The sequence below is a fragment of the Asparagus officinalis genome, chromosome 5 (genome assembly GCF_001876935.1).
Source record: "Asparagus officinalis chromosome 5, Aspof.V1, whole genome shotgun sequence".
In the NCBI taxonomy this organism is placed as follows: Eukaryota; Viridiplantae; Streptophyta; class Magnoliopsida; order Asparagales; family Asparagaceae; genus Asparagus; species Asparagus officinalis.
This window is the reverse complement of record NC_033798.1, coordinates 90100659-90127195: the sequence shown is the minus strand read 5'-3', so window position 1 is coordinate 90127195 and position 26537 is coordinate 90100659. Positions and strand designations below refer to the sequence as shown.

The 26537-nt window shown below is 35.5% G+C and overlaps 2 protein-coding genes across 2 annotated transcripts; one reads left to right on the top strand and one right to left on the bottom strand.

Moving 5' to 3' along the window:
* Positions 15936–17205, top strand: LOC109842150. Its single transcript, XM_020411058.1, has 2 exons — positions 15936–16496; positions 16828–17205. The coding sequence occupies exons 1-2, from the start codon at positions 15936–15938 to the stop codon at positions 17203–17205; spliced, it is 939 nt and encodes a 312-aa protein (XP_020266647.1).
* LOC109840106 lies at positions 18696–20197 on the bottom strand. Its single transcript, XM_020408619.1, has 2 exons — positions 20044–20197; positions 18696–19211 (listed from the first exon to the last, which is right to left on the bottom strand). Exons 1-2 carry the CDS (start codon positions 20138–20140, stop codon positions 18910–18912), a joined length of 399 nt encoding a protein of 132 aa, XP_020264208.1. The 5' UTR covers positions 20141–20197; the 3' UTR covers positions 18696–18909.

Genomic DNA, 26537 nt, shown 5'->3' with positions numbered 1-26537 from the left:
TCTGTAGTTTTGTCAGGATCACGACATTAGGCGATACTTCACAGTTCATGAGACACCGCAATAGAACGGGGTGGTTAAGAGGTTAAACTGTACCTTACTGGAGAAGGTGCAATGTATGATGACACAGAGTGAATTGTTAAGATTCTTTTAGGCCGAGGCGTTAGTTTATGTGAGTCATCTTGTGAATAGGTTGTCGTGCACTATGATACAAGGGAAGACTCCTATGGAGCGTTGGTCCGGTTCGGTGGCTAGTGACTATGAGTCACTTCGGATATTTCGGTGTCCAGCTTATTATCATGTCAGTGATGATCTGAGGCCAAAGAAAGCTATCTTTGTGGGTTTTAGAGAAGGTGTTAAAGGCTTTAAGTTATGGGATCTACAGGATAAAAGATAGTTATTAGTAGAGATGTTACATTTGACGAGGCGTACATGATGAGGCCTCAAGTCTCTCAGCAGGTGGAGGGAGACTAGACAAGAGGGATATCACAGCAGGTGGAGGATAATATGACTCTACCCACTCCAGATAGCATTGTATCTATTAAGACTCCTACAGAGGTGACATTAGGAGGAGATGGGATGACAGTCGAGCATATAGAGGATACAGTGGATAGTGAGACTCGGGAGTAGGGTCATGTTCAGGAGTCCATTGCAGCAAACAGACTCAGAAGAGTGATTCGTCGGCCAACTAGATATAATGATGTCATGGTTGCATATGCCTTATCAGCAGAGGTCATTGATGATTTGGTTCCTTCTACATTCAAGGAGGTAGAGTCTAGCTCTGATTCGATCAGGTGGAGGGAAGCTATGGAGGAGGAGATGCGCTCTCTTCAGAAGAATGATACTTGGAAACTTGCAAAGCTACCGAAAGGATAAAAAGGCTATTGGATGCAAGTGGGTGTATGCAAAGAAAGAGGGATCTTCTATTAGGGACATTTGGTACAAAGCCAGATTGGTTGCCAAGGGTTATGCACAACTTGAGGGCGTTGATTACAACGAGGTATTCTCACCTGTTGTAAAACACTCGTCGATTAGGATTTTGTTGGCATTGGTGACACAACTAGATTTAGATTTGGTCCAGATGGATGTGAAGATAGCCTTTCGACATGGAGATTTAGATGAGGAGATCTACACGACATAACCTATAGGGTTTAAAGCTACAGGAAAAGAGGAATTAGTGTGCAAGCTGAAGAAGTCTCTTTATAGATTGAAGCAATCGCCGCAACAATGGTACAAGAGATTTGACGGCTTTATGATTGGTCGAGGGTACACGAGGAGCCCATATGACTCATGTATTTACATGCACAAGCTACAGGATGGTGAGTACATCTATTTGTTATTATATGTTGATGATATGTTTATTGCCTCCAGGAATTCTTCGACTATTCAAAAGTTAAAAAAGGAGCTGTCATCCGAGTTTGAGATGAAGGATCTTGGAGAGGCAAAGAAGATATTGGGTATGGAGATTGAGAGAGACAGGACGAAGGGGAGATTGAAGCTAACACAGATGAGTAATCTGCAAAAGATATTGAAGAAATTCAGCTTTGATGGTAATACAAAGGCAGTGAGCACTCCATTGGTTCTCCACTTTAAGCTTTCAGCTAAGATATCGCCTATTTCAGTTGAGGACAGTGAATATATGTCGAATGTTCCATATGCCAGTACGGTGGGTAGCTTGATGTATGCTATGATGTGTACGAGGCCAGATTTATCATAGGCCGTGAGCATGGTATCTAGGTACATGCACGACCCCGTGAAGGGTCATTGGAAGGTCATGAAGTGGATTCTACGGTATATCAAAGGTACCATGAATGCTGGTTTGGTATTTCAGAAGAATGAGAAGACATGATAGAATTGTATTGGCTATATGGATTCAAATTATGTGGGAGATCTTGACAAGCGTCGGTCTACTTTAGGATATGTTTTTACATTGGTCGGAGCACCGGTATGTTGGAGATGTACATTTCAGTCTATAGTGGCTCTCTCTACTATAGAGGCAGGGTATATGGCAGTGACTGAAGCTGTGAAGGAGGCTTTGTGGTTGCGTGGATTGTTGGAGGACTTGGGAATTGCACAAGAGATCATTTGGGTATATTGTGATAGTATGTCGACTATCTATTTGGTGAAGAACCAGGTCTATCATGCACGCATGAAGTACATTGATGTCAGATTCCACTTTGTTCGTGATATTTTGGATGATGGTGATGTCATAATGGAGAAGATCCACACAAAGGACAACCTTGCGGATATGTTGACCAAAGTTGTTTCAGGTGTTAAGTTTGATCATTGTTTGGAGCTTTTAAACATTCTTCGGTGTTGAGACTTTTGGAGGTCATTTGGGTGAACTACGTTCGGCTTGATTCCTTGGACAAGAGGATACGTAGGCAGTCATGTTTGATGCAGCCTATTGGATTAGTTAGTTTTGATGGGGGGAGATTGATTGAGCTCTATTTCGGGTTCCCAACTTGTTGTGGATTGAGTCCGTTATCATGGATTTATTCTACTTCGTACTGGACGTAACATGTGAGACATTTGGATGTTTTTGGTATCGGCTTAGTTTTGGGAGAAACTTCACCAATGTGGAGAATTGTGAACGGACCCGAGCAGGCCCACGAAGAGAAGGCCCACCCACTGTGTGTCCGCTGCTATTCCTGCAGTATAAATATGATCTGATTGCTTCTAGGTTTTTTTTTGGTGGGGGGCAAAAAATTGTGCAAAGAAAAAGAAAACGCAGAAGGGCAGAGGGAAAAAATAGAAGAGGCTAAGTTGGATGTTGTTGAGAGAGAAAAAGTGGCGATTTTGAGAGGGTTTTAGCATCTCTTTTGAGAGAAAATTGTGAGAGATTTGAGAGCTTGTTTGAGGGTTTTATTTGTGAGACTTTGTGTGATTATAAACCCTATTTGTATTCTCTTTCTCTCTAATAGTAGATCTCCCCTTTTTTTCCTCGTGGACGTAGGCAACTTACTGAACCACGTAAAATTAGTTTGTCTTGCTGTGATTTGTAATAGCTTGTTAGGTTCCCTCGACAAGTCAGTCTTAGAACTGATGAGAGGAAGATTGTATATCCCACTTTGTTAAGATATATCACTGTTGATCCTTGTTTCCTTGGTGAAACAGAGATTTAGTTATGATCTTACTCCCTTGTTGTGCACCAGAAGTGTTGCTGAAATTTCCGCTGCGCACAACAATCCTATGATAGACTAGAATGGAAAAAGTCAAAGCATCCAAAGCATCCAACTTAAAATCTTTGCAACCAATGCATAAAGTTAACAACCAACTCATAACCTAACAACGAATTCATAAGGAAATAAAAATTGAAATGCTTACACATTTTCTGGAGAAGTTTGGTTGTTTTAAGAAGTTGAGGATTCCTCGGTGTTAGGTAGCATATAAGTTTATGTCTGTAAATCCATTACGATGAAAATACTCAAAAATCAATCTCAAGTCCTCATCATTATCAATTGTAAAACTAAACTTCTTTTCCCTTTTGGATATGAATTTGAGTAAAAGAGATTGCGATGGTAGTTTAAGCCTTTGGGACACTTGATATTTTAAGCTAATGATTTCTATAGACTTATTGATAACTATGAAAATACTCTCACCTTCTTTGTTACTTTTTGTGTTTATAACCATGCAAAGGAGGGATCCATCTGTCATTTTGAAGAAAAGTAGTTGAAGAGTCAAAGAGGATTTATGGAGGAGTATTAAATGGCCGGGAGAGAGTACTTGGGGTAAGCAAAGAGGATTTACTGGGGTGAGGATATGGTTAGAATTTGGAGGGAAATGAGATTTTTCCCCCTCCAAAACCACTATCTAATCATCGTTAATGCCTACAATACCCCTACTCCTCCTTCGATGACCGGCTTGAGAAAGTGAACCGGTTGCTTGAGGGTATTTTGGTCTTCTCGTGTTTGAAAGTACACATGAGGGGGCTAAGGGAATTTCAGAATTGCTTTTGGGGGCTTAGGGAGCATTGAAAAAGTCTTGGGGGAGGGAACGAAACACTTATTATTATTTTGGGGGCTAGAAGCAATTTTCCCTTTTTCATTTTAACAAAGAATTCTTACTAGGCCTTGATTTAGATTCTATATAAATTTATAGGTCTTTATCTTTGATCAATTGCGGTGGAGGAGCTAAGAAATTTGATAGGAGGGGTCCCAAATAATTAATAATTAAACAAAATAATATATAACTTTTTGTGTGATTGATTATTATACAAACATAATTGCAAAACAAGACTTTCAAAATAAATTATTAGAAATAATATAGTGTTTACAATACTAGTAGATAGAATTGCTAGAAATTCAAATTTTTAAATTTCATTTTCTTAAGATTTTAGATTTGAGTTTATCTATCAGTTAGATTTTTAGTGTTTTGTTGTTTAATATTCCATTGTTAAAAATTAAGAAAAGGTAGTAATGTGCACCTTTAAAAACAATAGGGTATTTAAATGACAAGGAAAAAAACAAAGATAAGGTGTGTAAGTGTGTATTTAAATGACAGGGTACATAAGTACAAAATTATCTAGGTGTTTGTAGTTTTGTTTTCTAGTCTTGTACTTTGGGGCTTTTTAGCATTTAAACTGATGCCAATTTGAGTTGATTGTTAGAAAGTTAAATAAGTTTTTATTTTCTAATGGGCTAAGAGCCAAATTGGCATTGTCTTTTTTTAGGGTGTTTCTGCTTATTTTTTCAAGAAGCCACTGATAATGATGTTTGTTGAAAAAAATTTAGTAACTTATTAGAATTAATTATGCTTTTAATTGGATGCATTTAGAAGCAACCTGAGAATGTTTTTAAAAGTAGGTTCTGCTTTTTTTTAGTTTATATAGCATATGTATCTTTTATCTTTTAAAAATGATCATTAATCACAAATCTTTTAAACACCTTAACTACTTTTTAAGCAATTTTTTATATTTGATAACATAAATAGCTATTTTTAGCAATATATATATAGGTTGCTTCTATAAGCCGCTTTTAAAAATCAACTTACTATAAGTTTCAACAATACCAAATTAGCCCTAAGTTTATTTAGTACTAAGCTATTTAGTGTTGGATACGTGGGGTTAGGGTAAATTTTAAAATTTTATGGAGGGACGAATTATAAATATCACAGGAGTTATATGCGATTTGTAAATGTCGCGATGCAACTGCACCCCTAAATCCTCTCCTACCTACACATGGAGGGTTCAATCAAAATTTTCAGATTGGTGGATGTGGAAGCAAATTATTAAAGTTAGACATCTTGCAATGGATCAATGCAGAGGTGAGGCAAACCTTGTGACTGCTATACAAGCTTGTTGCAGTACATGAGGTAAAATCAAAATTTCTGCCTTATATTCTCTTTTCTTCCCCCTTGTTATTCCATGGTATGCAATTGCGTGGGGAACTATGAATTATCCCAAGCACTTGTTAATTTTATGATCGGCAGTTCAATCTCGATTGCTAACCCAAGATCGACTTCTTTAGTGTTTGGGCATAATTACGTCTACTAGGTTTGTGCTCTGTGTTGTTGATAATGAAGAATCCCATCGGCACATTTTGTTCGAATGCGCTTACTCTATGAATGTCTGGAACAGAATTATGCAATAGGATCTGGAACCATATATATAAATTGGTAGTCATCCCGTTTGAAAGGAAAGGGGTTTATATTTACAAATTTAAGCGTCTTTGTCCTATCAGTTACAGTCTATTCAACATGCATGGCAAGATTTTCTCAAAAAAAAAGGCAAGAGCAAAACCAAAGAACTTTTATGGAGAGAGCAAAGTCTAATGAGAATCTTACCAGGCACGTACAAACTGATGTCTTGACAACTGCCTCAATAGCGCGATGCTGGAAGATTGTATTGTGAGGTTTAGAAGTTTGTAGTAGAATTGTTTTCTACTTATGAGAGATTTATCGTTGTATTCTCGATTTCCTTCTTCTTCTTTTTTCTTTCTTTTTCTTCCCCTTCAGCAACATGATGTACGCTAATTGAAAAATTGGTGAATGGATAAAATCCACTTTCATTGATAAAAAAATTACATATGCTTATACGTAAAATTTTATATTAGCACGTATGTCACGCATCTACCCTCTGATCTAATAAATTCAATCTGGAAGGAGAGGGAAAAAGCAATGTAGAGGATTCAAGTCAGAGAGAAGTGCTTAACAAAGAGGGAGCTAAGAAATCTTTTGTGAGTTTATTTGCTGATAATAGGAAGCCAGGTAAAAGACTTGCTCTCAACTTCATTTCAGCCTCTCCCTCTGCTGCTGTTTCTTTCACTGCTGAAGAATGGAGGGAGGGTGAAGAATATTGAAAGTACTCCTTAATTGGGCACGTTATAGGGTTGAATGTAAAGTTCAGATCTATGGAATCATATATCAGCAAAGCTTGGGGCAGGATATCAATCCCTAAAATTTCTTTGCTCAAGCAAGGGGTCTTTTTATTTGATTTTCAATCTGATCAACAGATGAGGGAGGTGTTGGAAGCTGGGCCTTGGTTCTTTGGCTCAAGGCCTTTGATGCTAAAGCCATGGTCTATTGAAGTTGAAATGGAGAAAATTCAGGATTATTCTTATCCAATGTGGATTCAGCTCCCAAATCTGAAACTTAACTTGTGGAGTACTACAGGAATTAGCAAAATCTCTAGCTTAATTGGATGCCCTATAACAACTGATATGCTTACTGCTACTAGGCAGAGACTAAGCTATGCTAGAGTATTAATTGAGGTGTAATTACCCCTGAAGAAACCTCTGCCAGACCTAGTTGATTTTCAAGGGCCAGATGGGAAAAAATACAGTCAGAGGATTATCTATGAACTCAAGCCTAGGTGGTGTTCAAACTGCAATATTATTGGTCATGAAACTGACAATTGTAGAAGGTAAAAGTTCAAGAAAATGTGGGTTCCAGTCAATAGGAAGGAAAATATTGAAGCACAAGAAAATGGTGTACTGCCAGGAAAATCTGAGTCCTTGCATGTTTCTGTTGGTAAGACTGTATCTGATAAGTATGTTCAGTCTCAGATAAAGGAAGGTGCTGAGAAGCAACATGATATGTAGGCTGAAACTACCTTGTCTGCACAGCAAATGAAAGATCAAAATAATCCAAACAATAGAAGCTCTCCTGTATGAGGGAAACATGCACAAATGGTATCAGAGACTAATCTGAGAACTGATATTGGGAAAAATGTACAACAAGTGTCCCCTGATAAAGGACAAACTTATGTCAACTCTACTGTACCTGTGAAACATGCACACCACATGATGTCTGATATTCAGAGTATTAGACTTGGGAATTCTGGACTAGCAACATTTTATCAATTTTCTTCCCCAACAGTCAATGCTTCTGGGTTTACAAGTGTAAATAGGACAAATGTTGCAAGAAGAGTATTAGCTAGAACTCCAGGGAATTTAACTCAGGTATCTCACTTCTCTCCTCTGGATTCACAGATTCTTGACTTTGACCCCTGTTATATTGATAGGGGTGGAGGACAATAATGCACTTTGCTATCTGGAATATTAGGGGTTTTAATAAGTCCCCTAAATACTTAATTGTGAAGCAATTCATTCATGATTATAAGCTACCTTTTATAGCTCTTTTAGAAACAAAACTTTCTACAGAAAAAGAGATAAAATAGCTCAAAAATTACAAAACATTGGGAATGGACTTCTAATGTTCAAGAAGCAGGAAATGGGAGGATTTGGCTTCTTTGGAATAGTGATATTCTCTCTATACAGTGTGTCAAAGTTTCTATACAATATATGACATGCTTAGTCCATACAAGAGATGGTAGGTTTTCTTGCTTAATGACTGTGGTTTATGCTCTTAACCAAAGAGAGAGAATGAAAGCTCTATGGCAGGATCTTCAAAACTTCAAGTCATCAGTTAATTGCCCTTGGTTAGTTGGGGGAGACTTTAATGCTATTCTCAGTGGTGATGAAAAGTTAGGGGTGCACCAATTTCAGATGCTGATACTGAAGACTTCCAGCACTTTATTTCCTCTAATCAATTGGTGCACATTAAGACTACTGGGTGCTTCTACACTTGGAATAATAAACAAGAGGTTGATACTAGAGTATGGAGTAGATTAGATAGAGTGTTGATCAATGATCTATGGATCTTACAATATACTTCAAGTCAAGCAGATTTTTTGAAGCCAGCTTGTTCTGACCATTCTCCAGCTCTCCTTATAGTTGGAGATGATGATTTTTAGGGGAAAAAGCCATTAAATTTTTTTAAGATGTGGACAAAGCACCCTGAGTTCCTCTCCATTGTCAGATCTATTTGGGAGCAGGATGTGCAAGGTTATTATATGTTCAAGCTATCTTCCAAGCTGAAGATGCTCAAACCTGCACTCAAAGATAAAATAAAAGACACTTCATGAATATAAGCGACCAAGTGTTAAGAGCCAAACAAGAGATGTCTGATATTCAGAACATGATGAGCACTGATCTATTCAACTCTCATCTTATTTATAAGGAAAAAGAATGCTTAAAGAAATACACCTCACTACTACATTGTGAAGAATCCTTTTATAAGCAGAAAGCAAATATTAAATGGGCTATACATGGTGACAAATCCTCTCATTTCCTCCACTCAATCATGAAAGCTAGAAGACATCAAAATAGGGTGTTGTCCCTGTATACTGAGGATGGAAATAGAATTTCTGATATGAATACAATCATCACTGAGCTTATTAACTACTACAAGAGTCTATTGGGATTTTTTGGGAATACTTCTGAGCCTGATCCTGCTACTATAGCTAATGGCCCTATTCTCTCATCAAATCAAAGAGAATTACCAGGCTCTCCTGTCACAAGAGAGGAAATAAAACAAGCTGTTTTCACTATGTCTGATAATAAAAGCCCTGGTCCTGATGGATTTAGTGCATCATTCTTCAAAACTGTCTGGAATATTATTGGAGATGAAATATGTAAAGCAATGGATGAATTCTTTTATACTGGTAAGCTCCTTGGCACCTTCAACTCAACCTCTATCACATTAGTGCCCGAAATCCTTAATCCCAGATCTCCATCTGACTATAGACTAATCTCTTGCTGCAACTGTATATACAAAGTAATATCTAAAATCATTGCCACCATAATTCAGAATATGATTGGTTTTCTGATTGATGATGCACAAAGTACATTTGTTAAGGGAAGACTCATTTCTAACAATATTCTCCTAGCACATGAGCTCCTAAAGCACTATGACAGAAAGCATGTCTCCCCAAGAGCTGTCCTCAACATTGATTTGAGAAAGGCATTTGACACTATAAATTAGAGTTTTATTAAGTCTATGTTTACAGGTTTGGGATTCCCTAATAATATGGTTACATGGGTGATGGAATGTATCTATACTCCTAAGTTCTCTTTGTCACTTAATGGTTCATTACATGGATACTTTGAGGGATCTAGAGGATTGAGGCAAGGAGATCCATTGTCTCCTTATTTATTTGTGCTTGGTATGGAATATCTATCCAGGAAACTCAAAACCCTCAGCACTGACAGACTGTTCAAGTACCATCCAAAATGTGCTAGGATGGGGACTACACGCTTGATTTTCGCTGATGATTTGTTACTCTTTTGTGTTAGACCCTAGAGGGGGGGATTAGGGTCATATGCTAATATAATCCAATTAAATGCCAATTAAAATTAATTAATAAGTTATCCTAGCAAGTATGAAATACAACAAGAATATAAGCTAGGATAAGCAATATGAACAATGAGATATATCCTATATGATTGAAATATATGCAAGGATATATAAACAATAAGATATATCCTAACAAAGAGATATAGACAATGTATGTGCAAGGATATAAAACTAACACAAGGGGTAAACAATATGAACTAAATAGTGGATCATATAAATAATGAGCTATGGACAATGGCGATATAAGATATGAACATAAATATAAATGAACGCCAAAGCACACTCAAACACACTATATGATCACGGAGTTCGGACCTTCCGTCCTACGTCTCCGCTCCCCACTCCCGGGGATAAATCCACTATCACAACCGGGTTTTCTACGCTCACCCGAATAACGTTTACAACCATACTATGTCGGTTTTCAACGATCACCGATCAACGTCCACTCCTCACACTCGGTTTTCTAGTTCACCAAAAATTTCACAACACACTCGGTTTTCTAGCTCACCGAAAACCTTACAACACTCACAATGTAACAAATAAATGATTTGTTCTCTCAATAGATGAGAACACAATTAAGCACAACTCAATGTTACAATCTCTCACAAATAAAATCAAATCAACTAAACTCAAATATAAAATCTAGCTTAAGAACAATGATAATCAAACAAGTATATAAATGTAAAGCTAGAGTTTGAGTTTAGAAAATTTCTCAATTGATAACAAGAGATGGAGGGAGGATAGTTGGAAGCTCAAACTTCAATAGATAATCTCCTCAAGCTCTTGTGGAATTGATTCACAAAAACCGAAACACTCAAATGCTTAAAAGCTTCTTAAAACAAACTTAAGCAAACACTAAATAAGTTTAAACTCTTGTTAAAATCTTTTAAACCATTCTCTTAGATTGCTTAGTTAGAACTGAGGTAAGTGGGGTATTTATAGAAACCCCAAAGCCAAGAGAAAGCTAAGAAAAAGACCAAAAAAACACTCTGCAACGGTTCTAAAAATAGCCGTTGGAACTGAGTTGACAGTGCGGCGGTCGACCGGTGCGGTCCACTCTGCAACGGTTCTAAAAATAGCCGTTGGAACTGAGTTGACAGTGCGGCGGTCGACCGGTGCGGTCGACCACAAACAACGAAAAATAGAACAAAAACTTCCAGACAGTTCGTCGGTCGACCGCACTGTAGCGCGGTCGATCGCGGGTACTGTAGCAGATATATCTAGTTTTATAAAATCAGTTAAAAATAGTAAAACAGCTCCAAAAATTATGAAATTTTGTGGGAAGGTTCTAGACATGTAGAATGACATGTTAGAGAAAGAATTTCTAAAAAATAATTTCCCAGTTGAGAGAAATAAATGTTTGAACACAGATTTACAGTTTCTGAAAAACTGCAGACATACACGATTTTGTAAAATCAATTGGGCACAGTAAATCAACTCCAAAAATAGTAAAATTTTGAGGGAAGTTTCTAAACATATAGATAAACATTTTAAAGAAAGAATTTCTTAAATATCACTTCCCATTTGTGAAAACTCATCTGTTTTGTAAAAACATGCATGAACATGCACGAACGAAAAACATGATTTTGTAAATTCCATTAAACATAACAAATCAATTCCAAACTTGATGAAACTTTGCAAAATGTTTATAAATATAAAAACAAACATGTTAAAAAAATAAATTTTCAATTTTCATTTCTCAATTGTGAAAACTCATTATTTTGTAAAAACATGCATGAATATGAATTTGTTAAGAACATGTTTTTGACAAAAAGAGTTTAAACGCATACAATTTACAAAAAGAAGTATATGCATGAAGTAAATGAATATATAATTTATAATTCACATGCATATAAACAAGAAAGAATATACTCATAATATTTCTCCCCCTTTGATAATATCAAAAAGGGGACAAAAGAATTAAGAGAGCGAAAGCTCCCCCTACAAATAAGCATGGGTGAGTATGAAGCAAGTATATGGATTTCTCCCCCTATCAAAAAGCCATATGAAATATAAGCAATAAAAGATCATGGCAAACATGTGAGCAAGCATAAATAATATGCCAAAAACACTCACATTCAAGAGATAATGAGAACATATATAAATATATCAAGATGAACATATTGTCTCATTTCATAAAAGCCAATGTATAAAATAGATTTATGAAGTCAAAAGAAGAGAAACATGAGAATTATGTAAAAAGTTTTCAAATGAAAACAAATCAACCAATTGAAATCATAAATCAAAGTTTAAATCATAAAACCAAATCATCATTGATTTTCAAAAATCAAGAGAGGCAACTCTATCTAGCTCTTGAGCTAGTATTAACCCATATGAACATTTTAGCATCCGGTAAACATGATTTGGGAATAAACACCCAATAAATCCGGAGGGTTATATAAGTACAAACCTCTCATCAAAACAAAACCAATAATCTTGAAAACAAAAGAGTTTGACCAATAAAAGGAATTTTTTTCATAAAAGTTTAAAATACATTTTTCAAAACCAAGAAAAAGAAAAATAAAAACACTAAAATTCTTGGTTTAAAATCAAATTTGTTTTGGTACCCAAGTATTCTTGGTACCAAAAGATTTAGGGACATGACCCCTATCATTAAAGCTCAAAGTCCTAGGGTTATGAACCCTCTTGGACATATGTGGTGCACGGGATCGGTCATAGCAATAATCACTCAAATGACCCTTCCGATTGCAATATGTACAATGGAAAGGAAGCATTTGCTTATGTTGACCATTAAAAGGTGCATGTGGAACATTTGCAAATAGAAATAATGTTGGTCTACTTGAAATATTTTGCGATTTAGAAACTTTTCTCAAATCAAAACAAAACTTAGCTAAGTGACCAACTCTACCACAAAAATCACAATGATACACATTATCATGCTTATGATGAACAATGGGTGCATGTGTGTGTACATGTGATGAAGAAGAAGCCTTATGAAATGCACATGGAGTATTAGCAATCTTAGGTTTGTGTGCATCATAGCAAAATTTAGCAAGGTGGCCTTTACGATCGCAAATAGAGCATTTGTAAACTTTGCTATACAAGTGTACATAGTATGTAGGTGATTTTATAGCACTAGACTTAGCACACTTGTCCATAAGTTTCTTATGGTTATCAATGCATGTTTTTAAAGTTGAATCTAAGCATGATATGCGTTCCTTAACAAGATTCAAATCATCATTATGCACAACATCATTGATAATAGAAGTAGAGCATGTATGGTTATCAAAATCATTTCTAATAGCTACTACTTCTAGCATGACATTATCTCTTTCATGAGTTAACTTAGCAAAGTTTGAAAGCAAAGAATCATGATCCAATTTAAATTTTTCATTGTTTTCTTTAAGGATCATATTTTCATTAGAAATAGTATCAAACTTAGATGCTAACAACTCATGATCGGATTTCAAGTCCTCATGCTTGCTTTTTAAATCAATAAAATTTTTATGCAATAAGTTATAGGCATGCAACAATTTTTCACTGGCACAAGCAAGTTCATCACTAGATAAATCATTAGTGGTTTCAAACTCGCAAACCTCACTAGGGCTATCGCCTAGTGCACGTGTGCATGAAGCTCCATATGAACTTGAAGCGGGATCCTCCAAAGCTTGTCGGATCGCCTCCAAGTCTCCTTGATGCGCTTCTATGAATTTCCATAATGTATAAGCGCTATCAAAAGAATCAAGCTTGTTAGACATAAATGAATCAAATGCTTGTTAGACATAGATGAATTAAAAGCATTTAGCAAATATTCTAACAAAATATTGTTCATTGTAAACATACGATGATCATTTTTATTCCACTTGGATTTCTCTAAAGTGGGCACAATATAAGCATCATCTATAATTTCCCATAAATCAAAGTGTTTAGATTGAACAAAAAGTTTAAATCTAACACACCATTGGGCATAGGGGAAATTATCTAATCTAGATTAAAAATAATTAACAAGTTGTATTCTTGCAAGGTAGATATATAAAGAGATATGTGCAAGAATAAGCAATATACACAATGAGATATATCCTATATGATGAATATATATATGCAAGGATATATAAACTAACACAAGATGATATATCCTATCAACCTAACAAAGAGATATAGACAATTATGTGCAAGGATATAAAACTAACACAAGGGGTAAACAATATGAACTAAATAGTGGATCATATAAATAATGAGCTATGGACAATGGCGATATAAGATATGAACATAAATATAAATGAACGCCAAAGCACACTCAAACACACTATATGATCACGGAGTTCGGACCTTCCGTCCTACGTCTCCGCTCCCCACTCCCGGGGAGAAATCCACTATCACAACCGGGTTTTCTACGCTCACCCGAATAACGTTTACACCTCACAGTGTCGGTTTTCAACGCTCACCGAACAACGTTCACTCCTCACACTCGGTTTTCTAGTTCACCGAAAACTTCACAACACACTCGGTTTTCTAGCTCACCGAAAATCTTACAACACTCACAATGTAACAAATAAATGATTTGTTCTCTCATACAAGGGGAGAACTCAATTAAGCATAACTCAATGTTAGAATCTCTCACAACCCTAATATACTATGTATGTAAATACAATAAGCTCATGTGGGTGTGTCTCAATGTGGGTGTGTGTAACAATGAGTAAATAAAATCAAATCAACTAAACTCAAATATAAAATCTAGCTTAAGAACAATGATAATCAAACAAGTATATAAATGTAAAGCTAGAGTTTGAGTTTAGAAAACTTCTCAATTGACAACAAGAGATGGAGGGAGGATAGTTGGAAGCTCAAACTTCAATAGATAATCTCCTCAAGCTCTTGTGGAATTGATTCACAAAAACCGAAACACTCAAATACTTAAAAGCTTCTTAAAACAAACTTAAGAAAACACTAAATAAGTTTAAACTCTTGTTAAAATCTTTTAAACCATTCTCTTAGATTGCTTAGTTAGAACTGAGGTAAGGGGGGTATTTATAGAAACCCCAAAGCCAAGAGAAAGCTAAGAAAAAGACCAAAAAACCACTCTGCAACGGCTCTAAAAATAGCCGTTGGAACTGAGTTGATAGTGCTAAGAAAAAGACCAAAAAACCACTCTGCAACGGCTCTAAAAATAGCCGTTGGAACTGAGTTGATAGTGCGGCGGTCGACCGGTGCGGTCAACCACAAACAACAAAAAACAGAACAAAAACTTCCAGACAGTTCGTCGGTCGACCGCACTGTAGCGCGGTCGACCGCGGGTACTGTAGCAGGTATATCCAGTTTTATAAAATCAGTTAAAAATAGTAAAACAGTTCCAAAAATTATGAAATTTTGTGGAAAGGTTCTAGACATGTAGAATGACATGTTAGAGAAAGAATTTCTGAAAAACATTTCTCAGTTGAGAGAAATAAATTCTTGAACACAGATTTATAGTTTCTGAAAAACTGCAGACATACACGATTTTGTAAAATCAATTGGGCACAGTAAATCAACTCCAAAAATAGTAAAATTTTAAGGGAAATTTCTAAATATGTAGGTAAACATTTAAAATAAATAATTTCTTAAATATCACTTTCCATTTGTGAAAACTCATCTGTTTTGTAAAAACATGCACGAACATGCACGAACGAAAAACATGATTTTGTAAATTCCATTAAACATAACAAATCAATTCCAAACTTAATAAAACTTTACAAAATTTTTATAAACATGAAAACAAACATGTTACAAAAATAAATTTTCAATTTTCATTTCTCAATTGTGAAAACTCATTATTTTGTAAAAACATGCATGAATATGAATTTGTTAAGAACATGTTTTTGACAAAAAGAGTTTAAACGCATATTAAAACTTTATGAAATGTCTTCATAAACATTATAACACATGAATATAAAGTAAACATGATCAATAAAATAATATCACAAAGTTTTCTCAAAATAGCTCATTTTGTGAGAAAATCCAATATTGTGTGTGTATATGATATTGAGCTTAAAGTATTAAACACACATAATATAAACATATACTAAATATACCCAAGATTGATGAAGGTCTTCAATGAGCATGACTTGGTAAACTTTGCGGAAGAAGCTTGTAATTGGATCTTTAACTTGAATTGACGTTGCTTCACTCCACAATTCCGCCAACCTCCATTTGATATGATCGTTAAGGCTCGATTCCATCCATCCTCTAACTCGTTGTTTGCCTAGAATAAATACGAAAACACAAACAGTAGACAAACAACATTAGTTATAAATTGTTTGTTAAACATCATCAAAACAAGAAGGCCAACATTTTGTAGAGCAGACATGGATTCAATAGCTAAAATAAATAACTATCTTCAAGAATTCAGTAGAGTATCTGGGATAGAGGCTAACTCTTGCAAGAGCTCTGTTCTCATGAGTGGGATTGAAGACAATTCACAGGCACAAATATGTACATACTTAAACTTCCCAGAGGGTTCTTTGCCTATGAGATATTTAGGAATGCATTTGGTTTCAAAAAGACTTTCTTTCCTGGACTACTCATCTTTGATCTCAAAAATATCAGATCAACTTCAAAACTGGCAATGCAGGAAGAACTTGTCATATGCTGGGAGAATTCAACTAACCAAGACTGTTACCTTGGGGATTCAAATATACTGGACAAGTAATTATATTCTGTCGATTAAGGTGCTAGAAAAGATTGATATGTTATGCTCTGCTTTCTTGTGGGGAAGCAAAATCCACCTTGTCTCCTGGATAGAGATTTACAAGGATAAAAAGTTAGGAGTATTGGGTCTATTGTCTGCCAAAATATGGAATTATGCTGTAGCTATCAAGATGTTATGGATGATACACTCTAAAAAGGACCTCTTGTGGATAAAATGGGTGCATGGAAATTACTTAAAATATTAGGAAATCTGGCAAGTCCAACCGAAGAGAAGTGATTCATGAATGTGGCGACAAATCCTAAGGGTGAGGGATTTGGCAATGAGAGGGTTTGGGAATGTGTATAATCTACATAGAATCATCGCTAACTGTCACGAAAATGGTAGAATGAAAATTTCATTTGTCTACAATGCTATCTCTCAACCCACGGCTATTGTACCCTAGGCGAATACAGTGTGGGGAGGCTTGCATTATCCCAAGCATTCAATAATCCTATGGTTTGCAGTTCTATCAGGGCTTCTGACTAAGGTTGTGTCGCATGGGTATGCAGGATATCAATCAGTGTGTCCTATGTGATAATTCTGTTATGGAGTCCAGAAATCACTTGTTCTTTGAGTGCCGATACTCTTCTTATGTATGGAACAATCTGATGGCGTGGCTAGAGTATTCATGGAGATCTTGTAGCTGGGATCATGTAATGGGATGGTACACCAACAACTTGAGGGGTTTTGGATTCATGAAGAAGTTAAAAAGAATGACATTATCAGGGGCTGTCTACTGGATATGGAAGGAGAGAAATATGAGGATTTTTCAGCAAAAAACCAGCAGTCCTGATCAACTTATTAAAGAAGTGAAGATTTTAGTACTCTTAAAAGTTCTAAATGTAGATATTCCTGAGCACTTGAGCGAAAAAATAGGAAAATTGTAAGCAGGTTGTGAGGCTTCGGTTTTTGATTGCCAGAACATTTTCTGGTAGTCTTGTTGCACTCTCATTTCAAAATTTGGTGATGAATAAAATCTTTTTTCATTGACCGAAAATAATATTTTTTTTTTGGTCAATGAAAAGAGATTTTATTCATTACCAAATGTAGAAATTGTGTACATCTTGATACTCAATATGTGAGATATCCCTCATTATGATACAGGAACAAAGAACAAGCTATTTACAGGTTACTATACTAGCATCAGAAGCTTATAATCCTCCGAATGATCACTGTTGAGAATAATTGACAGAACATCAATTTTTATGTCTCTGATTAATTGCAGCTACAGTCGAAAAACAGATGATTTCTACTTTCAGGAACAGCACCAGAGCATAAATTGCAGTGATTGATATTGATAATCCCCCTTTTCAGAAGTTTATCCTGAGTGAGAAGTCTATCATGAGCAGCTAACCAAAGAACAAAAGCATGTTTTGGAAAGCTCAGACATTCCCAAACAGTTTCACGCCATAGAACATTAGCTGCTGCTGGATACAGGGCATTATATAGGGCTGATAGCTTCAGTTTAGAGTTAGTATGACAGGAACTAATTAGTTGCTTCATGTTTGATATACCACCACAGAAGATCAACACTTTATCACGGATTTTCAAGAGCTGTTTCCACATCCATGAGTCCCCAACTTTGATTTCAACTTGCCAGATATCTCTATTTTTCAGATATGTTTCATGAAGCCACTTGATCCAAAGAAGCTCTTTATTAGTATGAATATACCAAAGATTCTTTAGAGCAGAAGCAATGTTCCATGTGACAGCTGAGAATATCCCTAAACCACCCTGAGCTTTCTCTCTACAAACTATGTCCCATGAGACAAGAGGATGTTTGAAAGTATTATCTGTTTTTCCCCAGAGAAAATTCCTGCACAGCATGTCAATTCTTTGAAGAACTTTAGTTGGTAGAATGTAGCTTGACATCCAATATAATTGGACTCCCAAAATAACACTTTTGATGATCTGTAGTCTCCCCGCATAGGATAAATGCCTGTGTGACAGCCAATTTTGAAACTGACTTGTGATCTTGTTGAATAATGGATTACAGTCTTCAAAAAACAGTCTCTTGCACACTAATGGAACCCCCAGGTATCTAATTGGCAGACTACCTTCAGAAAAACCAAGACAGCTCTGAATAGAAGCTTTAACTGGATCATTTACACCACCATAGAAAATTGCACTCTTACTAGGATTAGCATCAAGCCCAGTAACAGCACTGAAGTGAGCAATTTTCTGATTAAGCTGCTGCACAGAATATAAATCTCCTTTACTAAATAACAGCAAAAATAATATTTTTTTTATTATTTTATGTTTAACATTTTTGTTATCAATATGCTTTAAGGTAACATTTGGTTATAAGCAAAAGGGGTAAAACTCAGGCTCTGCATTAATGTACCCAATAGACAACAGCTGCGCAAGACATACAATATGCACCCATCATCTTGAATACTTTAAATTATCTAAAGCAAGATTTAGATAATGTATTCCATTATCCATTTATTATATATGAGCACATACAGACGAAGCATAATTCAATAGTCCATAGGGAAATTAAGTTACAAAGCTCTCTTCATGCATGCACACACTCACATCTTCATTTCATTCTCATACTAAGTACTTACTAATATGTTGCTTCAATATTTCTAGTAATGAGGCTCCGCCATGTATTCAGCATCGGGCATCTCGTCGGCGCGTGGCACAGCAGCGCAACCACGCATACATATCCAGGCGCTCGCAGCAAACGGCATAGTAGCAACGGTCCACGTCGCGGATATCCTCCCTGCGAGCGTCCAGGGTACCTCGCGCCAGGATAACCGCCATCCAGATGTCCTGCGGCCAGGGTAACCGCCACCAGGATATCCTCCGCCAGGGTACCCACCCCCTCCCCCTGGGTATCCACCGTACTTCTTGTCCTCAACCCCTGCAGCATTTGTCTTCTTCTCGGCTATAACATGGACAATATTGTTATCAGTGTCAAGAATTGGAAAAAGATCTCTTCCTACTGATTGATCATTGAAATAGTGCAATGCACTGTGTATATATATAAAGATACATGCAGAATAATGAAACGTATGATAAGAAAGAAAATTTTAAGAAATGGAAATACTATGTTTACCAATTGATGTTGTGTATGTGTGAATCAAGTTATACCAATCGCATTAATTATCTAGTATACATACTTTAGAGAAATCTATATAGGGACTTAGAGCATCTCCAACAGCTTCCCCATCTTCTTGAAATACTCAAATTTGGAGAATATAGAGTTTTTTTTTTTGGTCCAACAGATTCCCCATCTCATTCCCCAAAATAGGGAAGGAGGAGAAAAAATAGGGAGCCTTCCCCAAATCTGCAGCATTCTCCAAATTTTTTGGGAGAGCTTTATTATTGTAATAAATGCGATTTTTCAAAATGGGGAAGCTGTTGGAGTTGGAGCAAAAATAATTTGAAGAATATGACTTTTGTTTCTCCATTTTGAAGAAAATTTTGGGGAAGCTGTTGGAGATGTTCTTATGGAGTTACATTGAAGGCACGATATATACATCATGTGCTATTGGGAAGATAAAAGGGGGAAGAAAAAAAATACTTCCCAATAAATATGAATGTGCTCTTCTAAGTAATAAGCTAGTAATTAAGAACCCAACATTTTCACTTTGTACTATAAAATAGTACATCTATAGTAAAGTTGGCATTGATCATCATCTATATAATGATCATTAATTAATTAGAGGAAAACACAAATGTTAAAGATGTGTATAGAGTAGCTTTAAGAGTCTCACGAGATTCCTCGGCGAGCTCTCGAGCTGCTGCCTCTGTGGAGATGAGGAGAACCATAGCCAAGATAACACCTAAAACAAGCAAAGCTTTGGAAGCCATAGCTATCTTAATTCTTTAAAACTCTCAATAGAAGCTTTTGATGAAGAATATGCATGCATCGGGCTGCTTACTTATAGGCGAAAATATGAGCCAAGTTGAAGCTTTGAGGCTGGGACTGCATTTAAGAGAGTGAAGCGGATTTGCGTATGGTAGTTGGGGGGAGATGATTGATTGAAAATGTGTAAATTAACCATATCCAATGGTGGCTTGACTTGATCGAGCTGGATCTAGCAAGCCATGCAGGGTCAACTTGGGCGGCTAGCTTACTTTCAATTTGGATATTTTGTGACCAGTTGTTCCTTGTTATTACTCCTTGTAATAAAGATACTGTGGGTGCCCAATTTTAGTTTTCTCTGCATCTTTTTTGTACTGAAATTTTGCGTAGAAATTTTATAAACAAGTGGTGTGGACCATTAATGATATCATTTTATTTTTCGTACCGGTCCTACGATAATGAAATTTATTAACTAGGTAATTCATGTAAAAATTTAACGTTGATTTCATGGCAGAAACGTAGATTTTTCTTGCGTAGGCTCCACATGGATAAGTTAGATAACAATTAATCACAACAAGTTTGCAGGATCTCTCAACCACAAAGGATGCCAGAGGGTTCTAGGTAGGGGTGCATTTGGTCCGGATACGGCTCGGATATGATGCTTATCATATCCATATCCGCTTACCCATCTCGGATACGGATACGATATATATAACTGAGTAAGGAAAATTCATATCCATATCCGCTAAAATTGGATATGATTACGGATATACATGCGGATATATAAGCGGATATGCATGCAGATACAAAGCGGATATGAGAAAACTAGATAGTATTGAGAAAACATAGTTCTTGTGATACAAAAGAGTTTGTTAATATGTTCATTATAACTGAAAAGCTAAGATTAGACATCTTAGTCATCACAACTAACAACAAAATCCATAATCTAAGAATTGAAATTGTCGTAAGAGTATGACTAATATGTATTTGGTTGTTTCGGATGCGGATACGGATATTTCACTACAAAATCATATATGTAACCATATTTAATGGGTTATAGATTTGGGTAACCATATTTGTATCCTAACGGATATGATTATGGATATTTACTCGGATACGAATACCCTTAGTTCTAGGCCTTTGGTGCATGGTATAACTTGGTGATACTTGCCCATTCTATAGAGCAAAGAGGTGGGTTAAAGTTAGCCTCAAATTAGATGATCAATGCATAAAACGTACCAATTAGCCATCAACTTCAATGCATTTTTATCTTCTCCCAGACAAAATGGTTTGATCCTTTAAGATAGAACTAACTAGGAATGGGATAAGGAATAGGAGATGTTGAAAAATTCTTGGAGGTTCATATATATCAGCCCTTTTTGGGTGAGATTCTATGTAGTGTTGGCGAAAACGGGCTAAGGCCCAAGTACACGTGAGCTTGACCTTATCTCTAAAGTGTTGGTTTCAGTCTGATATGGGCTCGAAACTAGTGTTGGGTTTATCACTTTGCAGCGAAATCCGAGCACTTTACAATCTTGTTTGTGAAAAAACAAAACGGGAACATCACTGATAGCTATAGAACTTGATCATAACCTTCATCACCTCAAATTCAGAAAATAAACAGCATAAGAATTTGAAAAAAAAAGGGAACGTCCTGATCTAAGAGCCCAAGTCCTACACCAGCAGTGAAGGAACTACGTAGAAAATCATATAGGATAAAGAAAGGGAGAATTTTACATTTACCAACTTTAAAGTTTGTGATTGTATTAGTTAATGCATTATTAGGCACTCACTTCGCATAATATAGCTTTCAGAGCATGAAATATATAACTCATTATAGTTTTACTAATAGAAAAGAAATGTTAGTAATTATAAAGTACCACAAAATTATAAGTATTTTCATCAACAAGTATATGAATATGGTTTAAGTTATAAGAGATGGGGCTAGAAACATCATGCATTTAAATTGGCACACTATAGTCATTGACTTGAGGCAAAGCTAGCTAGTTTGTTTTTCCAAAACCAAGGTAGGTAATCTGCATTATTCATTGTGATGCCTAAACATTAGTCCCACATGGGAAAATGAAAAGACTTATAGTGGGTTTAAATGATGGGTCATAGGTTTAACTATAATATTGATTGATTAGCTAATTTTGGCAATGGATTGAGCTCAATCACTTGTTGCACTCGTTGGATCTCAAAACTTACATCGGACCAACCATAGAAAATTAGCACTTAATACCTTATGGTTTTCCTTACTTTTCACTTATAAATGCTCACTTGTTTTTTACGCGAATTATATCTCTTGAAGTTTTTGAATTTACACTTCATTACTTTCTATTATGCAAATGTGAAATTTTTCCCTCTAATTTTCCCATGTGACATAAGCTGAGCTAAGAGATTTTTAGAGCTCAATTTTATTGAATTCAGTTAAACCCACTTTTTTTTATATGAAAACCACTAAATTTCTATTTTAAATATAATTATAAAATAGAGTTAAGTATGTTTACCAGCAAGTTTAACTAGTATTAAGGGTTAATTTTTAAAATTTAGCTTTTGTGAGTAACATGAGAAAACCTGAGAAAAGATGATCATGTTTGCATAACACAATGCATTAAAGTATAAATTTTAGAAACTCTCGAGTACACGAGTGTTGTCAAAAACAAGTGACGGAATATAAGTAGAGAACAGGAGTAATAAAACTATAAAAGGGATTTAAGTGCTCGCTAGCCATTTAAAATTGATAATGGGATGTACGTTCATTTCTGTTTGCTCTCTACATAATTCTCTACAGATCGAGGACTTCTATAGGGTTTGTTTTTTTCCAGTCAAACGGCCAAATAATTAATTAAATCCTTAGATGCACTTAAAAAGAGACCTCTATTAATTGTCTCCTTGAAAAGAATGGACCCATGCATGATTCATGAATATAACACTGGGAGCGGAATGTGATTTTTCGCTATGGCTAAGGAGGAACGCGGTTTCCTCCATATTTTTCTTTTTCTTTTTGGCAAACCAAACAACCGAAATTGATTTGGTAGAAAACGCAATAGAATTGGATAGAAAAACGATCTCTCGTTTTCTCAAGAGAGCGGATAGGAAGGGTGGAAATCCTTAGGGTTACCGCATCCCCCTCACCCTTTCTTGATCCGATTCATTCTCATGTTGTTTCTTTCGTCCTTGATCGTGATCAGATCTCTAAAGCGCAAGCCTCTCGATTGATCAGGAGCTCTAGCTAAGTCCTTGGTGACGGTGACGCACTTCTGCCGCTGGTTTCAAGTCCAACGCTGGAAGAATTTGTCTTCTTTTTCAGTTTGTTTTTATTTTTTTGATTGACTTTTTGACGTTTTTTGTTGAAGATTTAAACTTTTACTGCTGTCTTCCTTCTCGTTTTGAAGCTGATGAAGATCGGAGAAGAAAGGAAGAGGAAACTGGAGGAGGTCTTTAGAGAAGGAGGGCAGCAAAATTTGTGGGGTTTCTGGCCTTCGAACCTGATAAAGATCGGAGAAGTGAAGTTTAGGTCTATGTTCAATTTATACAATTTGATTAATTATTGATTTTAGTGGTTGTTTTTACTATTGATTTGGATTTTGACACGAAAGCCTATTTCTAAGGTGCAAACCTTCAATTTTGTACTTTCTTATTCGGGATTTGTTGTTAAGTATATGCGTTGGTTGTGAATGTTACGTTTTGGTTGTGAAGTTATCGTACACAACAAACCCATAACATTAACAACCAACTCATAACCTTAACAACCAACCCTTAAACTTCACAACCAATGCATAATCTTCACAACCAATCATTATCCTTAACAAGGAATATTCTAAAATTATTATGGTTGTAGGGGTTTGAACCCCTAACCTCTTGTCCAAACTCTCAAACTTCACCACTAGGCCAAGTGACATAAAATATTCATTCCACTCAAAATATATATACATATATATCCTAACATGTAACCTTCACAATCAACCTGTAACCTTAACAACCGACTCATAACCTTAACAACTGACTTGTAACCTTAACAACTGACCTGTAACATTAACAATTAACACGTAACCTTAACAATCTCCCAATACAAACAAAAACAATTAGTTTCCTCATCAACAACGAAAATAATAAAAAAACAAAAATAATAAAATATCAATCTCCATCAATCATTTTAACTATCATCACAGTAACATCATGATAAAGAGAGAGAGAGAGTGATAAAGAGAGAGAGAGAGAGAGAGAGAGAGAGAGAGAGAGAAGAGATCCATAACCTTAACAATTGACCCGTAACCTTATCAATTAACTCGTAACCTTAACAATTAATCCGTAACTTTAACAATCTCCCAATACAAACAAAACAGTTAGTTCCTCTCATCAACAACGAAAATAATAAAAACAAAAATAATAAAATAATTAATTCTCATCAATCATTTCAACTATCAGTAACATCATGATAAAGAGAGAGATAGAGAGAGAGAGGGGATGCATAACCTTAACAATTGACCCGTAACCTTAACAATTAACTCGTAACCTTAACAATTAACCCGTAACTTTAACAATCTCCCAATACAAACAAAACAGTTAGTTCCTCTCATCAATAACGAAAATAATAAAAAATAAAAATAATAAAATAATAATTCTCATCAATCATTTCAACTATCAATAACATCATGATAAAGAGAGAGATAGAGAGAGAGGGGATCCATAACCTTAACAATTGACCCGTAACCTTAACAATTAACTCGTAACCTTAACAATTAACCCGTAACTTTAACAATCTCTCAATACAAACAAAATAGTTAGTTCCTCTCATCAACAACGAAAATAATAAAAACAAAAATAATAAAATAATAATTCTCATCAATCATTTCAACTATCAGTAACATCATGATAAAGAGAGAGATAGAGAGAGAGGGGATGCATAACCTTAACAATTGACCCGTAACCTTAACAATTAACTCGTAACCTTAACAATTAACCCGTAACTTTAACAATCTCCCAATACAAACAAAACAGTTAGTTCCTCTCATCAATAACGAAAATAATAAAAAATGAAAATAATAAAATAATAATTCTCATCAATCATTTCAACTATCAATAACATCATGATAAAGAGAGAGATAGAGAGAGAGGGGATCCATAACCTTAACAATTGACCCGTAACCTTAACAATTAACTCGTAACATTAACAATTAACCCGTAACTTTAACAATCTCTCAATACAAACAAAACAGTTAGTTCCTCTCATCAACAACGAAAATAATAAAAAAAGAAAATAATAAAATAACAATTCTTATCAATCATTTCAACTATCAGTAACATCATGATAAAGAGAGATAGAGAGAGAGGGGATCCATAAGCTTAACAATTGACCCGTAACTTTAACAATTAACTCGTAATCTTAACAATTAACCTGTAACTTTAACAATCTCCCAATACAAACAAAACAGATAATTTCTCTCATCAACAATAAAAATAATAAAAAATAAAAATAATAAAATAATAATTCTCATCAATCATTTCAACTATCAGTAACATCATGATAGAGAGAGAGAGAGAGAGAGAAGGGTATTATGGTCTTCACATATTTTAATCTCTTAGGTTTTGTGTTTTGGGGGCTCAGAGAATAAAATCTTTATTTTTGAGGGGGTAAAGTACCCGTTGACAAAGTCTTGGGGGGGCACGTTTTTTTGGGTTTTGAGGGCTGAAAGCATTTTCCCCTTTGATTATTGATTTTAGTGGTTGTTTTTACTATTGATTTGGATTTTGACATGAAAGCCTATTTCTAAGGTGAAGCCTTCAATTTTATACTTTCTTGATCGGAATTTTGTTAAAGATGGCTATTAAAGTAATGAGACTTAATATCACTGAATCTTTAAACATCTTGCAAATTACTATCGCATATTTTGAAATTAGTCCTTCATATCTATAAACATCTTCTAAATTACTACCTCAAATTAAACATTTGTCCCTCAAATCTCTAAAGATTTTAAATTACTCTCTTTAAACATCTTGCAAATTACTACCTCAAATTTAAAATTAGTCCATTAATTCTTAGACATTTTGAAATTATTCCCTCAAATATTCATATCTACAACAATAGAACTGTATGGAGTTTATGCATGATTGAGCAATAGTACAAGGGTCTACGTACAATTAACACTATAAATCTATTATAGAACTATCAGATTGGTATATTTTATTGACATATATGACAGATTTGCATATTTGCTTCATCTGGCAATAATTTGGTATATTACAGTGTTAAATCGACCTTTTTTTTGGCCGGAGCCCAAATTACGGCCAAATTAGATCATGTGACTCCTCATGTGTAGCCGACGTGGGTTAGGTGGGCTTACGTGGTAGGGTAATGATTATAGAAAAAAAAAACCCCAATCCCCCCCCCCCCCACCC

Excerpts from the sequence above, each read along its gene's own strand:
- LOC109842150 (XM_020411058.1), top strand. The coding sequence starts at position 15,936 with ATGGATTCAATAGCTAAAATAAATAACTATCTTCAAGAATTCAGTAGA. Across the intron at positions 16,497-16,827 it reads ACCTCTTGTGGATAAAATGG|GATATCAATCAGTGTGTCCT; the intron begins GTGCATGGAAAT and ends ATGGGTATGCAG.
- LOC109840106 (XM_020408619.1), bottom strand. The coding sequence starts at position 20,140 with ATGGCTTCCAAAGCTTTGCTTGTTTTAGGTGTTATCTTGGCTATGGTT. Across the intron at positions 19,212-20,043 it reads AGAGCTCGCCGAGGAATCTC|CCGAGAAGAAGACAAATGCT; the intron begins GTGAGACTCTTA and ends TCCATGTTATAG.